General features: G+C 43.4%; 2 protein-coding genes across 2 annotated transcripts; one reads left to right on the top strand and one right to left on the bottom strand.

Moving 5' to 3' along the window:
• Nucleotides 1-565: 565 nt before the first annotated feature.
• On the bottom strand, nucleotides 566-13,875 carry Glod4 (glyoxalase domain containing 4). The gene is made up of 8 exons (XM_060387276.1): nucleotides 13,796-13,875; nucleotides 12,548-12,698; nucleotides 11,108-11,252; nucleotides 7,313-7,449; nucleotides 6,826-6,912; nucleotides 6,100-6,213; nucleotides 5,921-6,007; nucleotides 566-1,978 (listed from the first exon to the last, which is right to left on the bottom strand). The coding sequence occupies exons 1-8, from the start codon at nucleotides 13,873-13,875 to the stop codon at nucleotides 1,913-1,915; spliced, it is 867 nt and encodes a 288-aa protein (XP_060243259.1). The 3' UTR covers nucleotides 566-1,912.
• A 2,574-nt stretch (nucleotides 13,876-16,449) lies between these two features.
• Mrm3 (mitochondrial rRNA methyltransferase 3) lies at nucleotides 16,450-23,755 on the top strand. Its single transcript, XM_021636322.2, has 4 exons — nucleotides 16,450-17,000; nucleotides 17,190-17,434; nucleotides 20,315-20,482; nucleotides 22,773-23,755. The coding sequence occupies exons 1-4, from the start codon at nucleotides 16,498-16,500 to the stop codon at nucleotides 23,303-23,305; spliced, it is 1,449 nt and encodes a 482-aa protein (XP_021491997.2). The 5' UTR covers nucleotides 16,450-16,497; the 3' UTR covers nucleotides 23,306-23,755.
• The last annotated feature ends 574 nt before the right edge of the window (nucleotides 23,756-24,329 follow it).

Here is a 24,329-nt window from a genome sequence, read left to right as displayed (position 1 = left end):
AGAATGCTTCCCTCTGGTTCCCCTTGTACTATGGAATATCATACATGATTGGCACATGATCTCCCACTGGGCTACTGTCCTAGCTATCTTTTTCATTGTAATTTTGAAGCTGGGTTCCACTAAGTCGCCCAGAATAGCCTTGAACTCACTTTGTAGCCTATTCAGGTCTTGAACTTATAACCCTCATGCCAGCCTTTTTGGTAGCTTGGATTACAGACATGTGCCCCTTGGCCCAGCAAGACCACTTTTTAAGAATTTTGTTTTTTATTAAAAAAAAAAAAAAATCCACCAATTTGTATATGGATGACAGCTTTGGTGAGGCACACAGCAATCCAATCACACCCACAAGACCTCCTCCACATGTCTTTAATGGTTACAACAGTCATTATTTTCTCCTCTAGCTTCTGGGGTTTTTTTTTTTGGTTGTTGATTTTTTTTTTTTTTTTTAAAGCAGGGTCCCTCTATGTAGCCTTGGTTGTTCTGGAACTGACCAGACTGATCTTAAACTCACAGAGATCCTCTGGCTTCTCCCTTAGCGCTGTAATTAAAGGTGTGTACCACCAAGCCAAGTTCTGTTTTTTTATTTGTGAATTAGAGGATATACATAGTGAGTTCTAGACCAGCCGCATAATGAGACACTGTCTCAAAACAAACAAAACCCTCCATGTGATTCTAGAACCAGCCTTTCCAAAAAGCTTTATTAACAAATACACCCAATAAAACTTCTGTTGTTGTTTTTGTTATTTTGAGACAGGGTTTCTCTATGTAACCCTGCTGTCCTGGAACCCACTCTGTAGACCAGGCTGGCTGGTCACTCAGAGATTTGCCTGCTAAAATTCTGATTGAAAACAACTTCCTCTATCAACCCAAAAAGAAACTCAACAGAAAACATTTTTCAGGCTGAAGAAATAATTCATTTTAAAGAGGATTAAAACCATTTTATAAAGAAAGTAGTACAGAGCCAGGCACTCTGAAATGTGACTCACTGAATACTTTGTTCATTAGACACTTCCTGTTTTCTCTGGTTATTCAAAGTGTAAAATCAAGGCGAGGTGTGGTTAATCCCAGCACTCTTGAGGCAAAAAGCAGGCTGACCTGAATTCAAGGCCAGGCAGGAAGATTGAAAAGTTCAAACCACTGGGTTTGAAACAGAGCTTCCAGCAAGAGGCAGAGCAGGTGAGTTTCTGTGAGTTTGAGGCCAGTCTAGTTGACATAAAGAGTTCCAGGTCAGCCAGGGCTACAGAGCCAGACTCTTCTCAAGGGGAAAATGTTAAAAGCTCCCTTGAACTTCATGGTGAAGTGACAGGCTACCCTGAGCTATCAGGTGACTCTGTCTCAGAAAGCCAAAGGAAAAAAGTTTGACTGCCAAGACCCTCTATGGTAAGATAGTAGAACAGTATCTAACCATCAGGTCCTGGAAATATGAGCACTCTACACAGTTGGTTTGGCTTTTATTTTGTTTTGTTTTCTTTGGGACAGGGTCTTTGAAGTCCTGACTGTGACCTCAAACTCACAGAGATTTTCTTGCCTCTGCCTCCCACGTGCTAGGACTAAAGGCATGCACCACCATGCCAGGCTGGTGTAGCTTAATTTGAACACTTGTTCCAATATTATCTACATGATTAACAGCTAATCAAATCTCCTTCCATCCCAAGCCTGGGGTAACGGCTGGACAATAATCTGTTACTAGATTTAATACAATTACAGTAGGAGTTCACCTCTATCAAGAATGATAAAAATAATATTTCATTTCTAAAACATAACAAAGCTTTGAAGAATGAAACTAACTCAACAGGCCTCCTTGTCTATGCAGGACACAATGAAGTGGTGGGAGCATTTCTCATAACAAATAGATGCTAGACAGATAACAAACGCTAGACTGGACTTGTAAGTGCTCCTCGTGTGTCTTCCATTAACCGGAAGCCTTTGGTTTATTTCTTGTAGCAAACCACTCATCACTTTTGTCAGCTGCCATTGCCTATGGAAATAGATGGACAGATGTTATCCACAGATGTTACTCTGCATCCGCAATCTCCACCATGATATTAACATTAAAGCGAGTTCACCTGTGTAGAGAGCATTGTTCACAATACAGGAGACCTGGGGAGTACCAAGCAGTTACTTGGTGATTCATACTTGTAGCTGGTAAGAAGGCCTGGCTGTTGATGAAAGAGCTGTGTGTATGAGTACAGGTGAAGAGTTTAAGTTAGCCTGGGTATAACTCCATTTTGAAATAAAGAGCCATCTTGACTGGGAGCTGAACTCAGGTACCAGGAAATATCACAGAATGAACACTTGGCAGACAACAAAGTTAACTTTCCTAACAACAACCTCCAGGAAATATCACAGAATAAGTACTTCATAGAAAATAGAGACAATCTCCCTGGCAATAATCAATGAGAATTGGTTGGGAATCGGCTGGGGAAATTCTCCCCAATGTTTCAGATACAGTTTAGAAGAATAGCCATTGTGATCATATGCCTTAGGCAATTGTGGTTATGTGCCTCAGAGAAGGCCACCTCAACCTTCTAACTTTTACCTAATCCTGTAATGTCAAGGCATGTGCCCCCCTGCTTGCTGTCATGGAAACCCCCTGCTCACAGACTTTTCCTTTAAAAACCCTGCTCACTCAGAGCTCGGGGTCCCACTTCTCTACTGCTGCGTCAGTGAGATTTGGGTCCCGAGTTCAATCACTTTCGTAATAAAGCTCTCTTGCTACTGCATCGAGTTGTCTCCTGGTGGTCTCTGAGGGTCCCGTGATCCTGGCATTACACAGGATTCTCCTTAGGAGAACAGGAATCTTCAATTGCTTATGAGCTTAGTCTAAGACCTCGACTATATAAATGAATATAGCCCAGTTCAAGCCCCAGTACCACCACCAAAAACAGAGTCTGCTACAGAGAAGCAAACATTTTAATCCCAGCACTCGGGAGGCAGAGGCAGAAAGTCTGGAAGTCCAGACTGGGAGTCCAGACCAGAGGCCAACCTGGTCTACAGAGTGAGTTCCAGGACAACCAAAGTTATACAGAGAAACCCTGTTTTGAAAAACAAAAAGAAAAACAAAAACAAAATGCCCATGAAGTCCTACCAGATTACAAGGTAAGGAACAACTAAATGGTTGGAGAGATAGTGTGTTCTTCTGTCTGATCTTAGCAACCTAGCACTTACTCTACATGAAAACACAAACAGCTGTCCAGAATAATATACTCTAGTAGGTCTGTTAACCAGTTTCTTTGGTTTATTAGGGCAAGAACTTTCACCATTTTACCTAAGTTGTACTTCTGTGGCTGCCCTTTTGTTCATTAACTTATTTAATGGTGTATGTAGGTGAGGGCGCACATGCCACAGTGCAGGGGTAAACTAGAGCACAGCTTGCGGGAGTCCATTCTCCTTCCATTGTGTGGGTGAGGGAACTCAGGCTTGTCAGCAAGTGCCTTTACCCACTGAGCCAGCTCACCAGCCCACAGCTATTCTTTGTCATAACCAAACTGTTATTTTTGCTCTTTGGAGTTACTGTTAAGTAAAATAAAGGTTTTCACGGCACTAAGATGTAGTAACAGGACAGCTACTAGGTGACTACGGGGCTGTGTCTTCAGGTGTGCAGTGTGGAAACACTGCCCAGAGGTGACTCCCATCCCAAGTGGACAGACAAGAGAACAAGACATTTCATCATGCCACTCAGAGCAGGGCACAATCTAAAGTGGGTGAGTTATTCGGTTCTGAAGTTTATATTTAATACCTTCACAAATACACATAACTATGAAAAGAGAAACTAGCTAGGAGAGGCTCACTTTGGTATAATCATTCTTGTCAGCTGTCCGACACTTCCCTGTCCAGTAAAAGCAACCCTCCTCAATACTGACCTTCGAGACATGAAACAGGCAGCTGCACGAAGATTTAAACAGGAATGCTCACAGCACTCTGCTTTAAGTAGATAAAAATCTACAATCTAAATGGTCACTACCATGGGAATGCATAAGGAAGTTGTTATCTAATATAAACAATACAATACATAGAGGAATCTCAAAATGTTTTTTTTTTGAGAGAAAGAAACCAAACAGAGAAATACTAACTGTATTCATTTGTTTGAAACCCAAGAGTACACAAAAGTGATCTACTGCGCTGGACATCTGCATGGCAGCAGCCTCTGGAAGAAGCCTCAGGGAGATCTGAAAAGGGCAGGATCTCAACAGCACAGACGCAGGGCTCAGGGAGGGGAGCTGCCGGTGAATGAGAGAACAGAGAAGAGCAGCACACCTGCTGACAGGGAGCTCACTCATCAGTCTGTTTTCCTGCGTGATAAAGCCTCAAAAGGTATTTCTACATATTTCCTATTTTAATTCACAAAAATGTGACTGTCGTTATGTCTACAGTTTATTATCTTTGATAAAGCACACCATAATCCAAAAAATGAGTCTTCTTATTTTCTTACCTTTTTAGATAAAGTTCTAACAAAACTTTTAAAAGTTCAGAGAGGTTTTTTGTTTGTTTCTTTTTTCAAGACAGGGTTTCCTGTTTTACTACCTGGCTATCCTGGATTCGCTTTGTAGAACAGGCTAGCCTTGAACTCACAATGATCCGCCTGCCTCTGCCTCCTTGAGTGCTGGGATTACAGGTGTGCATCACCAAACCCAGAAAGTTCAGAGAATTTTAATAAAAGCTGGTTATATAAATCAAAAAATTATAAAACTGGGATATATTGATTCCTTTAATCACTCAATTAGGTATTCAGAAGTAAGTGAAGCCCAGTGGTCAGGCCTACAGTCCTATCTACATGGAAGGCTGAAGCAGAAAGGTCCCTTGAGCCCAGGACCTCGAGGCCAACTGTCCTTGTCTCAGAAGTCCAAAAATTTAGAGAATGTCTACTTCACACTTGTCTATGTTAGAAACTGAAGTACAACAGTAGGTTACTGTTTTCCTGATGAAAAATCAAGTCTGATGGAAACAGACGCTGCTGAATTTGGCAAGATGAGATCACCAATAATGTCAACATGAGCTTGCTGCCAAGATCTTGCACACAAAGTATGCATTTCAGACAAGAAATAGAAACTATGTGTAGACAGATCTTTGAAGCAGAAATTTAAAGAAACCTAGGGATACAGTCCTAACACTTAGGAGGCCGAGGTAGGAGAATCACTAGTTTATAGTCAGTCTGGAGACGCAGACTCCTATCTCAAAAACAAAGAAATGGAGATGGAATATGGAATCTAGAGGGTTTGGTTTTGGTGTTTTTATTTATTTGTGTATTTGTGTGCCTGTGTGTATGAATGTTCATCATGATGCTGCATGCAGGAGCCCTTGGAGGTCAGAAGAGGGTGTCAGATCCCTTGGAGCTGGAGTCATAAGCAGCAGGGAACCAGCACGAGGGTGCTAAGAACTGAACCCGTGACCCCTGTAAGAGCAGTAAGCTCTCCTAACCACTAAGCCATGTTTCCAGTCAGTATTTTCTGTTTCTATGAAACAAGGTCTTAATATGGAGCTCTGGTTGGTTTGGAACTTGCTATGCAGACCAGCTGGCCTTGACATCACAGAGTTCCTGTCCCTCTGCCTCCCATGAAGTTTTAAAAGATGAGAGCTACTGGATCTCTTATATGAGAATGAGGACAAGTAGAAGAAGAGACTGACGTCAGATGGAACCCAGACGACCCAATGGCCAAGGAAACACAGGGGGTGGAGCCCGGCTATTTTACCACCTGATGTGGAGAACGGTGCGCACAGCAATGGTGGGCCCTACTGAGCCTGACGCAGTGGGAAGGTGGAGATGCTCGGTCCCACAAGGGACAGTGGAGGTGACACTGAAGACACTGTCTCTGAGTAAAACTATAGAGAAAAGACATGGATGACAGCAAATGGACCTTGTATACCTGCTGCACCAGCCTGCTTTGGCCTATAATGACATCTGAGTAGAAATAAGACTCACATCATCCAATAATTTGCTTCCTTTTGGATCCATCTTAGAAAGTTCTCGAAAAGCTTCATCCCCAACAAAGCAAATTTCATGTCCATCCTATACCAAAACAGAGAAAAGCAATATGGGAAAAAAAAAATATCTTTGAGAAAATCCCTGGGACAGCCTGCCCCTTGCTGAGTGATACTTACAGGGTCAGCCAGGATGACCACTTGCACTGTTGCCTTCCCTGGAGTATCCAGACTCACCAGCGGAGTCAGGATCGACTGCTTCTCCCTTTTCATCAAGTCTTCTAGGTCTGGCAACTTGAAAAACCCAAAAGGGCAAGTAAGCAAGGGTCACATACCACTTTTATGACACTGTTCTCATTAGACCAAGGTACCACTGGATGGACTGTATTATCTCAGTGGTCCTTAAAAGAATGGTTAAGCATGAAAACAAAGCCACACTCAGAATGGGCTCAAAGGAAGGAAAGCCAGGTTCTTAGCTGGGATGAAACCAGATAGTGACAGAGTTTAACAATTGGGATTGGAGACAGGGCTGATCAACTAAGAATGAGTACTACTCAAGTTCAGTTCCCAGCAAGCATGCCAGGGAGTTCATAAATGCTGGCAACTCCAGCTCTGGGGGGAATCCACGTGGGCACCTATATACATATGTGTGCATGCAACACACACATACGCACACACAGATGCATACACACACTAAGAAAATAAAAAACGAAAGAAAATAAAAGCTAGAGAGAGAGCGCTATCAAGTTTAGTTCCTCCCACTTCAGGGGCTCACAACTCCCTGTAAGTCCAGTTCTGGGGATCTGACAGTCACCACAGCTACCTACCGCTCACGTGCACACAGACACACATACACATGCATAACTGAGAATAACAAACTTTAAAAATTAGATTATCAAATAGTACCTCTTTCTGCGGACAAGAAAAGGCAATTCTTCCAAAGGCTGCTGCATGGTCAACTGCTCCGTTGATGCCCTGCAGCTCCAGCTTACACTGAACAGAAGTAAGAGAGCGGGCTGATGCCGTCTGCTGGGCAGACCTGTGCAGTGTGCAAGGTTTACAGTGCCTGCTAAGGCCTTGCCATGCAAGTGTGAGGACCTTAGCTCACATCCCCGGCCACGTGGGATGTGACAGCATGGGTGTGTGATTCTGCCATTGCTAGTGTGGCAGGAGGCAGAGGCAGGAGAAATGCCAAAGCTTACAGGTCAGCTAAGCACAAACAAAAACTGAGGAAGTATCTGAGTGGTAAGGTTTCTGGTGGTTTTGTTTCCTTCTGCTTATCTGGATACACACTGAACCACTATGAAGAAACCATGACACCACTTTCATGCTACCTGATTTATGATCCAAACTCAAAGGAGCAGACAAGCTGTTCCTCTGCAAGATCACTCACCTGGTTATCAGCGTAGCCCAGCAAAGCCCTTTGTTTCTCCTCATCTTGCTCATAAATTTTCATTCCCAGGAGATTAGACCAGTAGTTCAAGGACTTCTGGAGATCAGACACTGCCAGAGTGACCTTTAATACAGGATCTGTAAGGTAATCAAACAGACGCATGAGGATGCTTCAGTGGAATGGACTGAAAGGCCCGACGAGACCAAGCGTGTGTAGAACGTAGCATAGGAGGCTGGAGAGCGGGTGTGTGTCTAGGCTCCACTTGATCTTCAGCAACTCTTTCCTTATCCAAAGAATTTAGTTTATAAGGAAAGCATTTCAGCCAGGCAGTGGTGGTGCACGCCTTTAATCCCACCACTCAGTAGGCAGAGGCAGGCAGATCTCTAAGTTCAAGACCAGCCTGGTCTACAGAGCGAGTTCCAGGATAGGCAGGGCTATACAGAGAAACCTTGTCTTGGGGAAAACAGAACAAAAACAAAAACCAACCAAACAAACAAAAATGAAAACAAAACAAAAAAAGCATTTTAAATCAATATGAAAAGAAACAAGACCAAATAAATGACAGCAATATAATCGTTTGGTGGGGAAAAGCTTTATGTTTGAATTAAATAACAAAATGTATTTCTGATGGATTAAAGTATGAAATTTAAAGAATAAACTAGGGAAATAAGTACATTTTGTTGTTTTGACAAATTATCAATGTTAACTGTTTTATTACAGGGAAAGGAATTAAAAAAATGCGGATAGAGTATAAATTAGAAAATTTGTGGGCACAGATTTGACAGAATGTACCAAAAGTTTTAAAAATGTACTGAAAAAGCAAGTCCGTTCTTGGCAGTTCAGAAAGCAACTGTGGCTGTATGAAGGGCTTTTTTTTTTTTTTTTTTTTATCACAAAGGCATTCACCAGTGTTGCCCAGAACAATGAAACACTAGAACAACAAAAACATCCAACAACAGAGACTGCTTATTTTCTGCAATGAAATGCGGCCATGGAATTCCTGCAGTGGCTTATGCATGACACACATACACATATATACGTATATGTGTATACACATATATGTGTGTGTATATGTATATGTGTGTATATATGTGTATGCATATATATGTATTGTTTTATATGAAAGATCTTGAACACAGACTTTAGAATGTTCACAATAGTTATCTCTAGACATATGGCTAATACATTCCTCCCCTTCCCTGCTTTCTTTTCCTTTTGTATATGCAGTATGTATACTTAACTTCTACTCTAGGGTTTTAAAAAAAAATCTACACACAGACACAAATAAATGTAATTAAAAAAAAAAAAGGCCTGGTGTTGGTGGTGCAAGTATTTAATCCTAGCATTTGTTAGGCAGAGGCAGGTGGATCTCTGTGAGTTTGAGGCCAGCCTGGTCTACACAGCAAGTTTCAGAACAGCCAGGGCTGCTGAGGTGATCTTTTTTGCCCTGTGTAAAGACTGTCTTTGTATTGTTCAAAGGCTGATTTCTGTACCAGCAGAGATCTGATTATAGGCCAGACTTTGGTATTATTATTCTTTTGCCAAATCATATTTTGTAAACTCTCTCTCCAACACCTAATTGGTTTAATAAGATGAACAGCCTATAGCAAAGGCAGGAAGGGAGGGAGAGACAGGAACTCTGGGAAAGAATCTCAGGCGCAGAGGATTACCAGCCAGGCACGAAGGAAGAAACAGTGTGGAGACTAAAAGACTAGGAGGAAACCAGCCACGTGGCAGAATGTAGATTAATACAAAGGAGTTAATTTAAGTTAAGGGTTAGTTGGGGAACAAGCCTAACCCAAGGCCAAACTTCCATAATAAATATAAAAAGTCTCCATGTCATTATTGGAAGATGATGGTCCAAGAAAGTCCAATTATATTTATCACCTAATAATTATACAGGGCTACACAGAGAAACACACTGTCTTGAAAAACAAAAACAACCACAAAGCAGCTAGCATATAATGGAAATACTGTCATATTGTAAGTTGACTTTCTGATCCCCAATGTGCCAGCCAGAGCCAGAGGCTGAACCTAGGCCACTGCACATTAGACAAGTACTCTCTATCACTAAGCTGCAGCCCCAACCCCATGAAGAACATTTTACTTTTCCTTCCTTCCTTCCTTCCTTCCTTCCTTCCTTCCTTCCTTCCTTCCTTCCTTCCTTCTTTTTCCTTCCTTCTCTTCCTTTTTTATTGCAATATAAGAACTTTACCTAGGGCTTCACAAATGCTAGGCAAGCATTCTATCACTAAACATTTTTGTCCACTTTTAATTTTGAGATTGGCTCTCAATAAATTGCCCAGATTGGCCTTTCTCTGTAGTTCAAATAGGTCTTCTTGCCTTAACCTATAGCCCTCCTACTAGCTGGGATTATAGGTCTGTGCTACTGGGTGTGGCCAAGGTAACTTTCTAAAGAGCTGTTGTACAACTACATCTGACTCACCTATGACCAAACCAGGGTATTCTCCCTCAGTTTTCATCACCTCCACCCCATCTGTAGGCAGCAGTGCCAAGACTAACCACAGTGCTCCTTACAGGGGCTCCTCCCAGGAGACTAATTGTACAGTCATCAAATCCAAGTTCCTGGAGAACCTGAGCTCAGTGGTGGAATGCTTGCCGAGCACACCTGAGACCTTAATTTACTCCCTAGAATTGAGCAAGTAGCTCAAACTCTCCCCAGAGCCAGAGGGCTGCAGCATAGGGACAAGTGCAGTCCAAATCAGACCAACAGGAAATTCACGCCTCAGAGGTCTTAGCATGGTGAAGGGCAAAAGGAATGTGGAACTCGCCATCACTTTAAGTCCAAACTGAGCGCCTCTTATTTGAAATGCCTGGGAGTGGAAGTCTCTCAGAGTAAAACTTGCATGGACTTTACCAGCTGAGCATCCTTAATCTGAAAATCCAAACAGTAGAATCTCGAGCTTAAAGAGCATGGTTACAAGCCTCAAAGTCCAGCTCTGGAGGTTGTGGCAGTACGATCCTTGAGTTCTAGGTTAGTCTACACTGTGTGTTAAGACAGAGTTGTTATTGTTGAGACAGGGTTTCTCTGGCTGCCCCAGATCCGAGAGATCTGCCTGCCTCTGCCTCCAGAGTGCTGGAGTGCTGGTCACCAGACCCAGCTCTAAGACACAGCCTTAAGTTGTTTTGTCTTAAACAAAAACAACCTTTTTTTAAATCTACTCTTTTGAACCTTTGGAATAGGGACACCCCACCTGTATTAAGCGCAGGGTATTCAATCTGACCAGAGTGACCTGGTAGATTCCAGAAAGGTCTGTTCTGCTCTTTAAAAAGTCTGTTCACTGGCTCCTTCCCAAAGTGAACATGGGAGCACCGAGCTCCACCTGCACCCAGAATCTCAGACTAGTGTGGGAACTAGCTTTAACAGCATGAGAGGACAACACCGAGAAAACCTGGGGTTTTAATATGGCTGAGCTGCTGAACCAACTAACCCTCTGTCTTCCTACCTGCTCTGTGAACTTGAAACATGTTCTTGTTGCTCAAACTAGTTTGAGTTGGGTTTGCTGTTATGTGCTGCTGAAAAAAATATCCTTAAAAAAAAAAGTATTATTTGTAGAATAGAACCAGTCTAGATTCACTGTAGCTATATACTAATGTACAATATATACCTAATGTATACATAACTTCCCAGAATACAGGCAAGAACACTGACTTGGGAAAGATACATCCTCTCAATATAGAAAAACTATAAAACAGGAAGAACTCCACCCCAGCACTCTCCCGTCTTCATCAAATGTGCCATTAAACAGGCTTTGCATGGCCCAGCATAATTACCTGACTGAGGTGGACTTCCATCCTGTAAGTAGAACTTATATCCTCCGGGGGCCTCAGTTTCAAAAACCCCTTCTGCAACTTTACTGAGTGGCCACTCCAGTTTCTTAGCGTTGCTGATAGCCTGGCTGGAAGCAAGGGTGACTCCCTGTGACAAATGACATCCACATGTACCATTACAACAGAGCTTTTACAGGACAAAATGAGGAACCAAAACCCCAGTGCCTTTGGTAAAACCACCTAAGATTTAATTGGCATTGTCTTACAGTGATTTAAATTTTCTCCAAATTTTCCAGATGCAGACATATATAAATCACAGGAAAGAAATTAAAATATCAGCAATATTTAATCCATTTAATACCAAAGTCAATCTCTTCAGTTTTCAAGACTGAAGCAGAAAAATCTTGACCTTACTTGGACTGGCCAGCTATCCATTTGAGACAATTTGGATTTAGTTATTCACTTATGAACCTAGAGTTTTGCTTATTCTAGGTAAGTACTCTACTACTGAGCTATATCCACAACCCACTTTTGGATTTTAAACACAAGTACTTTATGAAGGCACTCTTTAGATAAAGTTGCCAAGAGCATGTAATTCTGCTTTCTGGCAAAGGCAGCCTTGCTCAGCCTGGACTACTGTAACAATCTCTGTTCTGTGAACCTATTATCTACTTTGTAGCCAAAGGAATTGTTTCGAGAGGCATCCTACAGCTTGTTCTCAAGCATCCCTGGAAGGTTTTATTTTCCCTTGATGGCTCTTAAAAGGTCCAACACTATGTACATTTTCCCTTTTGAGACAGGGTCTTAACTCTGTGGCCCTGACTGGCCTCAAGAACTCATAACCCTCCTGCCTTAGCCTTGTAAATGCTGGGATTAGGATTATAGTCATGTGCCACCATATCCATCTATCATGTCATTTCTTAGCCATCTCCTATCACTTTCCCCTCACCTTCTCTACTTCAACTATTCCTTGCATTTTCTTAAACCAGATCTTGTTTAGGTCTCCGCACAGGCTCTTTCCTCTACCTAGACTCCTCCTCTATCTATATGCCTTACTCCCTTCCCTCCTCTGAACTCTTGCTCTATTGTCATCTCCTCATTAACAACAATTTTCAATTTCAAATTTAAAAAGCCAGCCGCCTATGGCTGGAAAGATGGCTTAGCAGTCAAGAGTACTGGCTGCTCTTGCAGAGGACCTAGATTTAGTTTCCAACCCCCAGATGGCAGCTTACAACCATCTCTAATTCAAGTTCAAGGGAATCTGACACCCTCTTCTGATCTCTTCAGATACTGCATGCACATTGTACACATAAATACATACTTACATACGTACACGCAAAACACTCATACACATAAAATCTTTTTTTAAAGCCAGCTTTGTTTCTAACCTGTACTATTATGACTGCCTCATCCAGATATGTGCTGGAATTGAGTGATATTTACCACGAAGTCATTGCCAAGCTTGTAGTCTCCAATGCCATAATTGTATGTCAATTCTGCAACAAAATGATCATCCTCAGGCCCGAATCCCACCATTGTTTTACTCCATTTCCCATCATAAGGCCTAAAAAAATGAAAGTAAATGAAGTCAGTGACCACAAGAAAAATCTGCTTCTTACTTTTGGGCCAGTCCCTTTGGGTCCCGTAAGTTCTAAATAAGGATGAGATGAGCTCTGAAGGTGCTGTTAGCAGCTGAGGCCAGCACTGTCACACAAATCCACTCGGCACTCACTTAAGGAATGATTTTGGTTACCTTTAAAAACAAGGTAGGAAAAGGAACCCTAAAGGCAGTATCCAGTCTAACTTCAGACAGTTTCTTTGCCTATCAGTGAGTAAGCGTACAAACTTCAAAGGACCTTGGAACTTTCCGAATTGCCAGGAATACCAAGCTTAGAAGACACTTAGCCATTGCTTTCCCTACTGCACATAAATTTATTTGTGCTTGTAGTAAATATGAAAAAAATATCTGGTCTTTGTTAGGATTCCTGGCACAGAGCTCTATAACCTTGGAATGTCTTGATAAGTGGGCCTTGTATTTCTGAGCTTCCTCTAGAATAGCTGGGTTTATGATAATGAATCAAGGTAAGGCTAGATAGCTTGAAGATTTGCCTAGTTGCCAAAAAGACCAAAAGATCAGAATATTCAGCCACACTCACCTTTGTGAAGGGGAGGGGAGAGTAAACACTATATGTCTGTGTTTAAAAACAAACAAACAAACAAAAAAACTCTATATTCGACAAGATTTGACAAGTTTGTGGGTTGTTAAAGCCATGGAGATGCTGGGACTCCAGATCACAGAAGCAATTGCAACTGCCGCACCTCTTGTCTCCCATACCTTTCTGCATATAGCTTCTCTATTTGGCTCTTCCTGATTTGAATTCTTTATAATAAGCCAGTAAATGTAAGTAGTGCTTCCCTGAGGTCAGGAGAAGAGGTCATTACAATTTGTAGCTGGTCTCACATACCTCTAGACAGACAAGGAATTAAGCTAACGACAGATAACTGACTGGAATTTGGAGTACTGGAGAATTGCTTGCTGTATCTGAAGTGCTTTGTAAAACAAAGGGTGATTCCCCATTGCCATTCAAATAGCTTCTCTTATTTCTTGACTTTTATTTTTAATAAATAATAATTATTATTTATACCACTGTCTTATACTCAACTTTGAGAAAGTGTGTTCTGCTCTGGAGCTATTCAGAACCTAAGTTTTTTAAGATACAAAGCATCATACCCATTACAGGCAGCTTTGCAGCCTTCTTCAAACTCCTCATGGCGTAGAACCTAGTAAAGAAAACAGAATAAATTGTAAAGTTTTACTTTTTGGAGTGCTGGGGAATCCAAAGACTTGTGTTACACGAGCACTTTACTCCTGAGCAACATGCTCAGCCCTTAATTTTTACAGACTGAGTCTCACTGTGTAGCCCAATCGGTCTCTAACTATGATCCTTCTGCCTCAGCCGTCACATGCTGGGACTTCAGGTGTACTAGAGTTGTACAGAGCACATTTATACAAAGTGAAAGGGCAGAACATAAACATAAACAGCTTTACTAAGAGAAACAAACAGACCTTCTAGTCTAGATGTAGCAGAGAGAAAAACATCTTAATATGGGCGTGGTGGTGCATGCCTTTGATGCCAGCACTCAGGGGGTACAGGCAGATGGATTTCTAAGTTCAAGGTCAGCTGGGTATACACAGTGAATTCCAGGACAGTCAAGGATACAGAGTAAGACCCTGTCCTCCACTCACACCCCCAAAAGAGTTACACTCCTAACCAGGTATAAAATCTCTTTAGAGTAGGAAGCCACCTGTGGTAGCAAAGTGTGTTTAGCAATAGGGAAGTCTGACTGCAGTGTGACGTGCTGAGCAAGCTGTTTGAGGCTCTCAGTCTCAGCTGGAGTGTGAGAGTAACTATGCTGGTGAAAACGGATAGCCTGTTTAAACACGTAAGACAAGACCTAGAATACATAAGGCTTCCAGTGTCTTAGTTTCTGCTCCCCATCCCCACCCTCCTTTTTTCCCCCAAGACACTGTCTCATTATGTAGCACAGTTTGGTTTGCTGTCTAGTGTAGGTTGGCCTTGAGCCTTCCAACTGCTGGGACTGCAGGAATCGGCCAACACATTTAGCTGCTTTAAATGTTTGATTGTTACTGCTCCTATTGACGTTCCATTACTTCTCTCAAAAATTACAAAAATCATCTTTATTAGCTGGGCATGGAAACATGCCTGTAATTCCAGTACTCTGGAGGCAGAAGCAAATCAGGTTCAAGGCCAACCTGAGCTACTTACGCCCCCTGCCCCAGCACTAAGAAAAAAACAAAACAAAACAAAAACACAAAACTTAATTGATTTCTTTCCTTAATACCACCATAAAAAATATACTTCTAAAGCACAGTTTTGATGGCATCACAAGTTCCCCTTATTTCAGCATAAAATTCAAATTGCTTTGCATACATAATATTCAATACAATACTACAATAACCCCAACCTGTATGTTCTCACATCCCATCCCCTCATCTAGCTAAATGAACATAAAATTAGTGTCCTTACCCAAATACCTGCACATCCTGGATTCGGGTCTTCTTGTGTAACTCTTCCCTGTAATCTTGGTATGTGGAAATCCTACCTTTCAAGGACAACTTATGCAAGGTTCCCATGAATTATTTCCTGATAACTTAGGTTGATAATCTCTCCTTTTGTATTTTTAACATAAAAGTAGCTAATCCTTTACAGAACACAGCTACCTATGAGTCAGTTACTACCTATACAACAACATGCTTAATCTTCACAACCTTTTGATTAATGAAGAAATAGAATCATAACTACTTTCACTAAACTCTGACTTCCATGATTGTTGGGTATAAATCTAAATTCCCACACCATGTACTCTAAATGGAAACCAATACCAAAGTCATTTGTACATTTGTTTAAAAAACTTAACACGGTACCTTGAAACAGCAGGTGTGTTTGTGTGTGTGTATGTATGTGTATCTGCCTGCCTGCCTGCCTGCCACATATCGGAGTCCCTGGAAATGGATTTACAGAGGGCTGCCAGCCACCCAACACCCATCTCCCATCCTCTGGAAGAACAATTCCTCTTAAAGGCTGAGCCATCTCTCCAGCCCCTACACAGCAGCTATTTCTATGAGTGATTAATTCGTGCCGACTGACTTGAGTAACTCTCTTTGTACCCCTCACCCTTTGTACCATCTCTACACTAAGCTGGATTCGTACAGCTACAAAGCATCCTGCGCTGTTCCTTACCTCCCTGGCTTACCAAGAGCTCCTCAACCTCTCATACACTTTCAGTGATTCTGACCTCATTCTTAAATCTGGGCTGTTCAGACGAGAGCCCAGAGATTTACACAGAGAACCTGAGTACCCACGAGAGCGACCATTCGCTCATGCCCTGACGGGATGTTCATGTAGTGTGACAGTGAAGTGCTTGCTTAGCATGCCCAAAACCAAGGGTTCCATTCCCAGAACCTAGACTTTAAATCCGCAGCCCCGACGGAAGCCGAACTTTGGATTTGCTGATCAAACCCAAACGTTTCAGACCAGAAGACACCGCTCTACCGAAAACTGGAAGGGACTCTTTATAACGTTTTGCTTGACAATGCGCCTTCCCAAGTGGGAACAAATGTTTGTGAAGGGCTGTAGGTGACGGAACATGCGTAGACAACACAGCGGGTAGGTCAGTCCCGTTTCAAAGGCTTCCCAGCCCGAGAGCGGGGGGCTGGCAAAAGCTGAGGACGCCGCCGCGGAGTCCTGCCGACGCCTGCTGGCAGAGGTGGCCGCACGGCCACCGCGCTCTCCCTCCCCAGCACGTCCGCGCCTCGCGCCAGCCCCGCTCGGCCCGCTCTGCACCTGCATCCCCAGGACATCTCGAAAGAAATGCACCGTCTGGAAGCGGTTCCCCACTTTGAATACGAAGTGCAGAGCTCGACGCGTGGACATGACTCCCACCGTGAAGACCGAGTCTTCCTCAGATGGAGAGCCACTCCGCCCACAGACCCGGAACAACCGTCGTGTGACGTCACTAGCACGCGCCCGCGCTCGGGTGAGCTAGAGCGCGGCGGGGTAAAGATGGCGGCGCTGGCGAAGGGCATGTGGCGCTCCCTGACTCCGCTGCTGCGGGTGGTCCAGGCTCGGGACCTCGAAGCCCGGCGCTGGGTCCGGGCGCTCCGACGCAGCCCGGTGAGAGTGCTGTTTCCTTCCGGACAGGTGGAGGAACGGAAGCGCGCTCCCGTCAAGCCGCCCCGCGAGGTCCCTGAGGCCGGTTCCCAGGAGCAGCGACAGAAAGCCCCTCTTGAGACATCCCCATCCCAGACCCCTGACCCCTGGGAAGAGGCAGGGCTTCGCTACGAAAAGGCCTTTCCAGGGGACAGGAGGCTCAGGTGATGTGTTCTCGAGGCTTGTCAACCATTCCCGTTTCTCTCCTTGCCTCACGGCGGAGTCTCTGGCTCTTGCCGTTTTGAAAATAGGTGTCTTTGAAGTTTGTGCCTCCGCCAAGCTCTGTGTGTCAAAACTACTTGTGTCCCAATGACAAGAACGTTGATAATCATATCCTCTGTTTGCACCCACAGCAGTGTGATGACAATAGTTAAGTCCAGGCCGTTTCGGGAAAAGCAAGGGAAGATCCTACTGGAAGGTCGCCGGCTGATTGCAGATGCTCTCAAGGCTGGAGCGGTGCCAAAAGTGTTCTTCTTTAGCCGTCTGGAGTATGTCAAGGAGTTGCCGGTAGATAAGCTGAAAGGTGTCAGCCTCATTAAGGTGAAATTTGAGGATATCAAGGATTGGTCGGACCTAGTAACGCCGCAAGGAATAATGGGTTAGTGAGTTACAGTGTATCAACAGTTACGTACAAGTGGAGTATCCTAGACTTTCTTGTTCATACTTGGCTTAAGGCAACACATTTTATTTAAATCAACTTTAAAATGTTATTGGCTAATCTTTTTTTAAAGATTTCTTTATTTTATGTATATGAGTACTCTATGTACACCTACAGCCAGAAGAGGGCATCAGAACACAGTTCTGTTGTGATTGGCTAATCTTATGTCTTAAAAAAAAAAAAAAAAGAATTTCATGGGCCTGTATGTTTTAATGTTATTCTTTTTGGCAACTGATCCAGTTTCTCATATTTAATTATGGGGCTTTTGTTTGTTTTTTTGCAAACGTAGTTCAGGCTGGTTTAAAACTCTTTTTGTAGCTGAGGATAATTTTGAACATTGATGCTCCTTCTTTCACCGCCTTACAGCTGAGATTACAGGCATGTGCACCACCATACCCAGTTCTGTTTGTTTGTTTGTTTGTTTGTTTGTTTTATGGATTGTTAAAAACACATTTTATGGGCCAGGAGTGGTGGTGCGTGCCTTTAATTTCAGAATTTGGGAGGCAGAGGCAGGTGGATCTCTGTGAGTTTGAGGCCAAGTGGGGCCTACATTTGAGGCCTGGCTGTCTACAGGACAGCCAGGAAAAAGAGTGAAACTCTTCAGCTCAAAACAAACAAACAAACAAACAAACAAAAAAAACACCCCTCCAAGAAAATTAAAAACACCCAAAAAACCTTTTTACTTCTTTTGTGTGTATACATATATGGATTAGAAGACAATCTGTGGGAATCAGTTTTCTCTCCACTGTGAAACTGAGTCCTGGACATCCATCTCAGGTCATCAGGCATGGCAGCAGGTACCTTTTACCTGCTGAGCCATCTCAGACAATTACTGCAAGTTTCTCTTCAGCTGCTTTTCCATTTTCTCTCTTTCCCCCTAGATACTGCCCAGAAGACCATGTGCTTTAGGATACAGTGCAGAGCATATTAATGAGGAAATTTTTCATTAAGGGTTTTCATTTTTCCAAGCACCTCAGCCTACTTGTGTCTGCTTTATTAAACAGGATGGAAGGGTCACTAGTTTAGATAGGTATGTCCTATCTAAACTTGCTAAACTTCCAGGAGGAGACCTTACAAATGGCTCGGCCCTCACTACCCCCACAACTCCTTCAGTATGGGCCCTTGCAGACATGTCTCTGAGTACTTCTGGGCTAAGCCTTTTAGAAGAACTAAAATACTACTTTATGAATTTTATTTCCTGGGAATATATTTTTTAAAAATTTAAGACAAGCAATGAAGGAAAGATATGTGGCTAGTGTTTAAATATTTAGGTTAAGCCTACAAATTAAGTAAAACAAAAACACAGTGGGAAAATGGAGACAGGTTATATAGCATCAAGACAATTTGGGAAAAAGAAAGCAAAAACCTAAGTCATAAGTAGCTAGGTGAATGCAAATTCTCCCTAGTAATCAGGAGAAATGTAAGTAAACATGTCCTCTGTCAAGCAGGCTTTGAGCTAGGAGGCAAATATTTATCATTCTAGACATGGATAGAGTACCATAGCCTATGAGGAGGGCAGTTCCGTGTCATTTGTTAACATTAAGAGTACATATGCAGGAGGCAGAGGCAGGCGGATCGCTGTGAGTTCGAGGCCAGCCTGGTCTACAGAGTGAGTCCAGGACAGCCAAGTCTGCACAGAGAAACCCTGTCTTGAAAAAAAGTGTATGTGCATGTTTGTCCATGGCACTTACAGGAGTTTGCCCCTGAGAAGTTTTCAGACATCTACAGTGAGAATCCTCTATAAATACTCATTGTTGTAGCATGGTTTTGTTTTGTTTGTAATAGGGAAATTTTTAAATCTTTAACTGTCAATATGGAAAGAGATAAACTCTGACGTATCATATTACAAAATATTATAACATAAGGTTACAAAATGAGGGGGTTTTTTTGTTTTTGCTTACAGATAGAGGTTATATAGATGCCAATTTTTAACTTTAAAGTGTTATATGTATGAATACTTTGCCTGCATATATGCATGTGCACCATGTGTGTGCCTGGTGCCTGCTGGGGTCAGAAGAGGGTGTTAGTTAGATCTCCTGAGACTGTACTTGTGAGCCATAGTGTGAGTCCTGGGACTTGAACTCAGGTTCTCAAGAGCTTACTCCTCCTCCTCTTCCTCTTCTTCCTCTTCCTCCTCCTCTTCTTTTTCATCTCCCTTTTTATTTTATTATTTATTTTTTTTGAGAGAGGGTTTCTTTGTGTAGCCTTGGCTGTCCTAGAACTAGCTCTGTAGATCGCCTGGTCTTGAACTCACAGAGATCTGCCTGCCTCTGGCTTCTGAGTGCTGGGATTAAAGGCTGCACCACCCCCGCCCCCACTGCCTGTCAAGCTGCTAGTATTCTTAACTGCTGGGTCAGCTCTTCAGCTCCAATGTCAATTTTAACAGTTGATTTCTGGTCCAGTTTTTGCTGCTTCCAGAAGCATAAGAGACCGTCCCCAAATCCGTGTGCATGCTAGGCAAGTGCCGAGGACATCCCAAACCCTTGTTCTTTTGTGTGTGACAGGGTTGTTAGGTAGATCAGGATAGCCTTAAACGCCTGCTTCCAGGCATCTGCCACCACACAAACAATGGTGAAAAAGCACCGGAAAGTGTGCAAACATAAGTGGGTGCATAGAGTTCAGAAAGGAGATGGTTTGGAAGCAGGTGGAGTAGCATGGGGTTAGCACTGGTAATTTTTGTTGTTTGACATTTGCAGTCATAATGTATTCCTGTTTTCATTAGGTAATTGTGAGTACATAATGCAGAATAAACAAACAAGCAAAAACCAAAGCATTTCCATGCTCATTGAGACAAGCGTATTTCCTATGTTGTTTCCTCAGGGATTTTTGCCAAACCTGACTCTGTTAAGATGACATATCCAAAGAGTCAGCTTCACCATTCACTGCCCTTGGTATTGATTTGTGACAATCTCCGTGACCCTGGGAACCTGGGGACAATCCTGAGATCTGCAGCTGGAGCAGGCTGCAGTAAAGTCTTACTCACCAAAGGTAAGGACATCTCTCTCTTTTTTTTTTTTTTTTTCATTGTAGGTCTATTTTATTTTTAATATGTGTACATGGTATGTCTGTGTGGGCATGCACACATATAAATGCAGGAGCCTGCAGAGGTCAGAGGTTCAGGACGCCCTGGCTCTGCAGTTATAGGCGGTTGTGAGCTGCCCACAGTCTGACTCTGCTCTGCCCACGCCAATTGCATGCTCATAAGCAGTGTGCTGTGTCAGTTCCCTCATCTGTAATGTGGTTGGTTTTTGTTTTTTAAGATTACTTGAAATGATACAAAGAAGGATTCAGTAAATGTCACTTATCTTTTCAAATTACTTTGAGACCTGAGCTGTTTTGGAATTTTAAGTCAATGGTGGAGAAGAATTATATTCCTATTTTGTGAATATACATTAATTGTTTACATGTCAATTTTAATACTTGGCCTTATTTCCTGTGTTTTTCTTGATTTTTCAAATGTTGAGTGTATGAGTCCTTCCTAGCCCTTGACTTCTAAGTCCCGTGGAAGGAAGGTTGTCACAGATTGATTATGAGTCCTGGTACTTTTTTCTTAGCCTCAGGGAAAGGTAGTTACACAGCCACACACAAATTATCTGTACTACATTTGTGTCTGTTCTCACCAGAAGGGATTAACAGGCTTGGTTTTAAACATACCTAACTAGCAGTTGAGACATGTCTAGAATGCCTATTACACCCTGGGAGTGGAGAGGAAGGAGCATGTCACTCATCAGAGACACACAAGCTACTATTAAATATAAACTAATAGTGAAGCCATTGCTGAGACTTGTCTAAATTGCTCCTTTCAACTCTCCCGTGCCACACTCTGTCCAAATACAGTTCTCTGGCAGTGTGAGACCTAGTTTCTGGGCTTCCGTTTTTGGTACCCTACTCACTCCATTGTTGAAGGTTCTGATAGCAGGCGTGGTTTTGGAGATGTGCTCCTATAGCCTAGGTGGTAAGTCTTCACTTGTTACCACTGGCTCTTGGTGTGATGCCCGTGTCAAGGATAGGAGGAAGGAACTGGAGGAAGGAACTCTCATCTTCTTCTCACTCCTTACTAGATGAAGGAGTGAGGTTACACAGATGCTGTCACAAATCTAGGCCCATGTGGTCCCTTCCTTCATCTTGGCTCCCATCTCTGCTCCCTATAATGCATGGGAAAGCCCCTGGTGGGCATGTGTCTGGGCTTGTGTACATTCTGTGTCTAATTCTTCTCTCAGAGTTGGTCTCACTGGTATTATCCTAAGTTCGACAAGTTAACTTTTAAAATAACTTGTAACGAGGAGACCTGTGACACTCATGGTGAGATGCCCTCTTCCTGCTAGCCATGGTGAGAGTAGGCACAAAGAGAGGTCAGTATCTGCTTGGCAGCCAATGCTGAAGAGCCCTTAGGCCTCCATGTACTATATCAGAGCAGGGTCCTCTCGCCTTCTTGGTGCAGAATGAGGGAGGGCCTGTGGCAAGGACTACCAACTAGTTTGGGCTCCTGCTTCCTTCTGGATTGCTGCTTGAACTTCTTGCTGATTTCCCCATCGTTAGTTTAGGGAGGCTGCTCTAGTCCAGTTTGAACACTGAAGTCAAATGGGTCTTCTAAAAAAGTCAGATTCTGTTGATAATTTGTTCAAATTGCCTGGTGACTCTTCTTGATAGAATTCTGCGCTCCCCAGCTTAGTGCTCTCTGCTTCCATAACGGTAGCCACCTTCCGCCTCTGGTCTCCCATCCTACCCACTCTGCCCATGAGCAGGCAGGATTCCTCACTCCCTGTCTATGTGTTCTGCCTGGACCTCCCTCCAGCAAGATCCTCTTGTCCTTCAGGAGCAAGCTCATTGTCATGTTCTCTTAGATGTTTAGTGTTTTTTACCAGAAAGCCCTACTTTGTACAGCATTCTTTTTTACCCCATTCTTGCTTTTCTCTCTCTTTTTTAACATCAATTACTATTGCTATTACAGTGACCTGATTCAGGTACGGTTTTACCTGTACCCACCCAGTTGATACCCTGAGTGCCTAGAAGTTGAGGGTAGTATTTTAATCCCCATTGCATCCCTTGCAATGGCCTTGGCACCTGTGTATGGAAGAGATGACAATCTGTTTCAGCACTAGCAGCAATCAGACTTCCAGTCCCTTTGCTGGTCAGTGTCATCAAGTGGGAGGCGCTCGGTCCCAGCAATGAAGAAGGCTGAAATGGAAAAACTCTTGGTTTATCTCCTGGTTAGAATTAAAGCGATGCCCTTCAGAGTTCCCTTTGTAAAGTCTAAATTGTATGCTTTGTTTTCTAGGCTGTGTGGATGCCTGGGAGCCTAAAGTGCTGCGGGCAGGCATGGGGGCACATTTCCAGGTGCCCATCATGAACAACCTGGAGTGGGAAGCAGTGCCCAATTACTTGACCCCTGACACCCGAGTCTATGTGGCAGACAACTGTGGTCTCTATGGCCAGTTTCAGATATCTAACACAACTGGTGGCCGAGACGGGGCGTGTGATCGCCGGTTCCTGAAGTTTCACAAGTATGAAGACGAGGACCAGGACGCTAATGCCAGGAAAGACTGGCTTCCCAAACTTGAGGTCCAGAGTTATGATTTGGACTGGACAGAAGCACCAGCAGCTGTGGTGATCGGTGGGGAGACGCATGGAGTGAGCCTGGAATCCCTACAGCTGGCCGAGAGCACTGGTGGCAAGAGACTGCTGATCCCCGTTGTTCCTGGTGTTGACAGCCTAAACTCGGCCATGGCTGCAAGCATCCTGCTTTTTGAAGGGAAAAGGCAGCTGAGGATAAAGGCTGAAGACTTGAGCAGGGACAGGAGTTACCACTAACGGAGTGCAAAACTCCTCAGTGGGAGGGGAGGTGCCTCCAGCCCCTGCTCTGCCGGAACGATGCTAGAAGACTGGCCACGGTGACAACACAGCAGCCAGGAGGTAGGCATTGCCGCCGTTGTGTGGTACCAGGAAAATGGGAATTTCTGCTGGTTTCTGCTGTTCCTCATTAAAGAACAAAGGTCAAAATTCTGTTTTGTTATATGGGTGCTTGTCTGCATGTATGTTTACCATGTGTATGATTGGTACCTGGCAGAGGTCAGAAGAAGTGGCAGATTCCCTGGAACTGGTCATGAACCACCATGTGGGTGCCAGGAACGGAACCTGTGTCCTATAGAAACTACTAATTCTCCAGACCAGTCATTCTCCCTGAGATTTCCCATCTCCACTAGTTTTGAGATTGTAACTTTTTTATTTTCTGGGGTTGAATAAAGGTAACGCGGCTTTGTATGTACTGTTCTTAAAAATGATCCACTGGGGTTAGGGATATAGCTTTGTGGAGGGCACTCTCCCAGTGCACTACACATGAAGCCCAGGTTCCACCTATCTGTCGTGGGGAAACTGGCCACTAAGGAACATTTTTTTGCCAAGGAAGTTCCCAAATGCTTTGCTCCTTAGCAAAGATGAGTTTTTTAACCAGCTGGTTGGTGTTCTGTAATCCTGGGATTCTTTGTGTAGGTCATGACCTAGTTACTGTCATTATGTCTGATTGCTGGAAGGTGGAAAATTAATTTTTGCTAAATACAGACCCAGATTACATTAAAAAGTTTTATTTAAGTGTGGCCAATAGATCTCTCCACCACCACCACTGCCCGCCTTTAGTTTGAGATATCTAAAGATGGCCTCCTTGAAGTCCTGAGCCTTCTGATTTCACCTTCTGAGTGCTGTGATTACAGTCATGGGAACACCATTCCCAATATTATGTAGTGCTGGGGTTCAAACTCATGGCTTCCGTATGTGCTCTGTCAGCTGAGCCGCATTCCCAGCGCCTTAGTGTCTCCTTTCATCTCTGTAATGACGTACA

This window comes from Meriones unguiculatus, chromosome 7, assembly GCF_030254825.1.
Source record: "Meriones unguiculatus strain TT.TT164.6M chromosome 7, Bangor_MerUng_6.1, whole genome shotgun sequence".
Taxonomy (NCBI): Eukaryota; Metazoa; Chordata; class Mammalia; order Rodentia; family Muridae; genus Meriones; species Meriones unguiculatus.
This window is presented reverse-complemented; position numbering and strand designations above follow the sequence as displayed.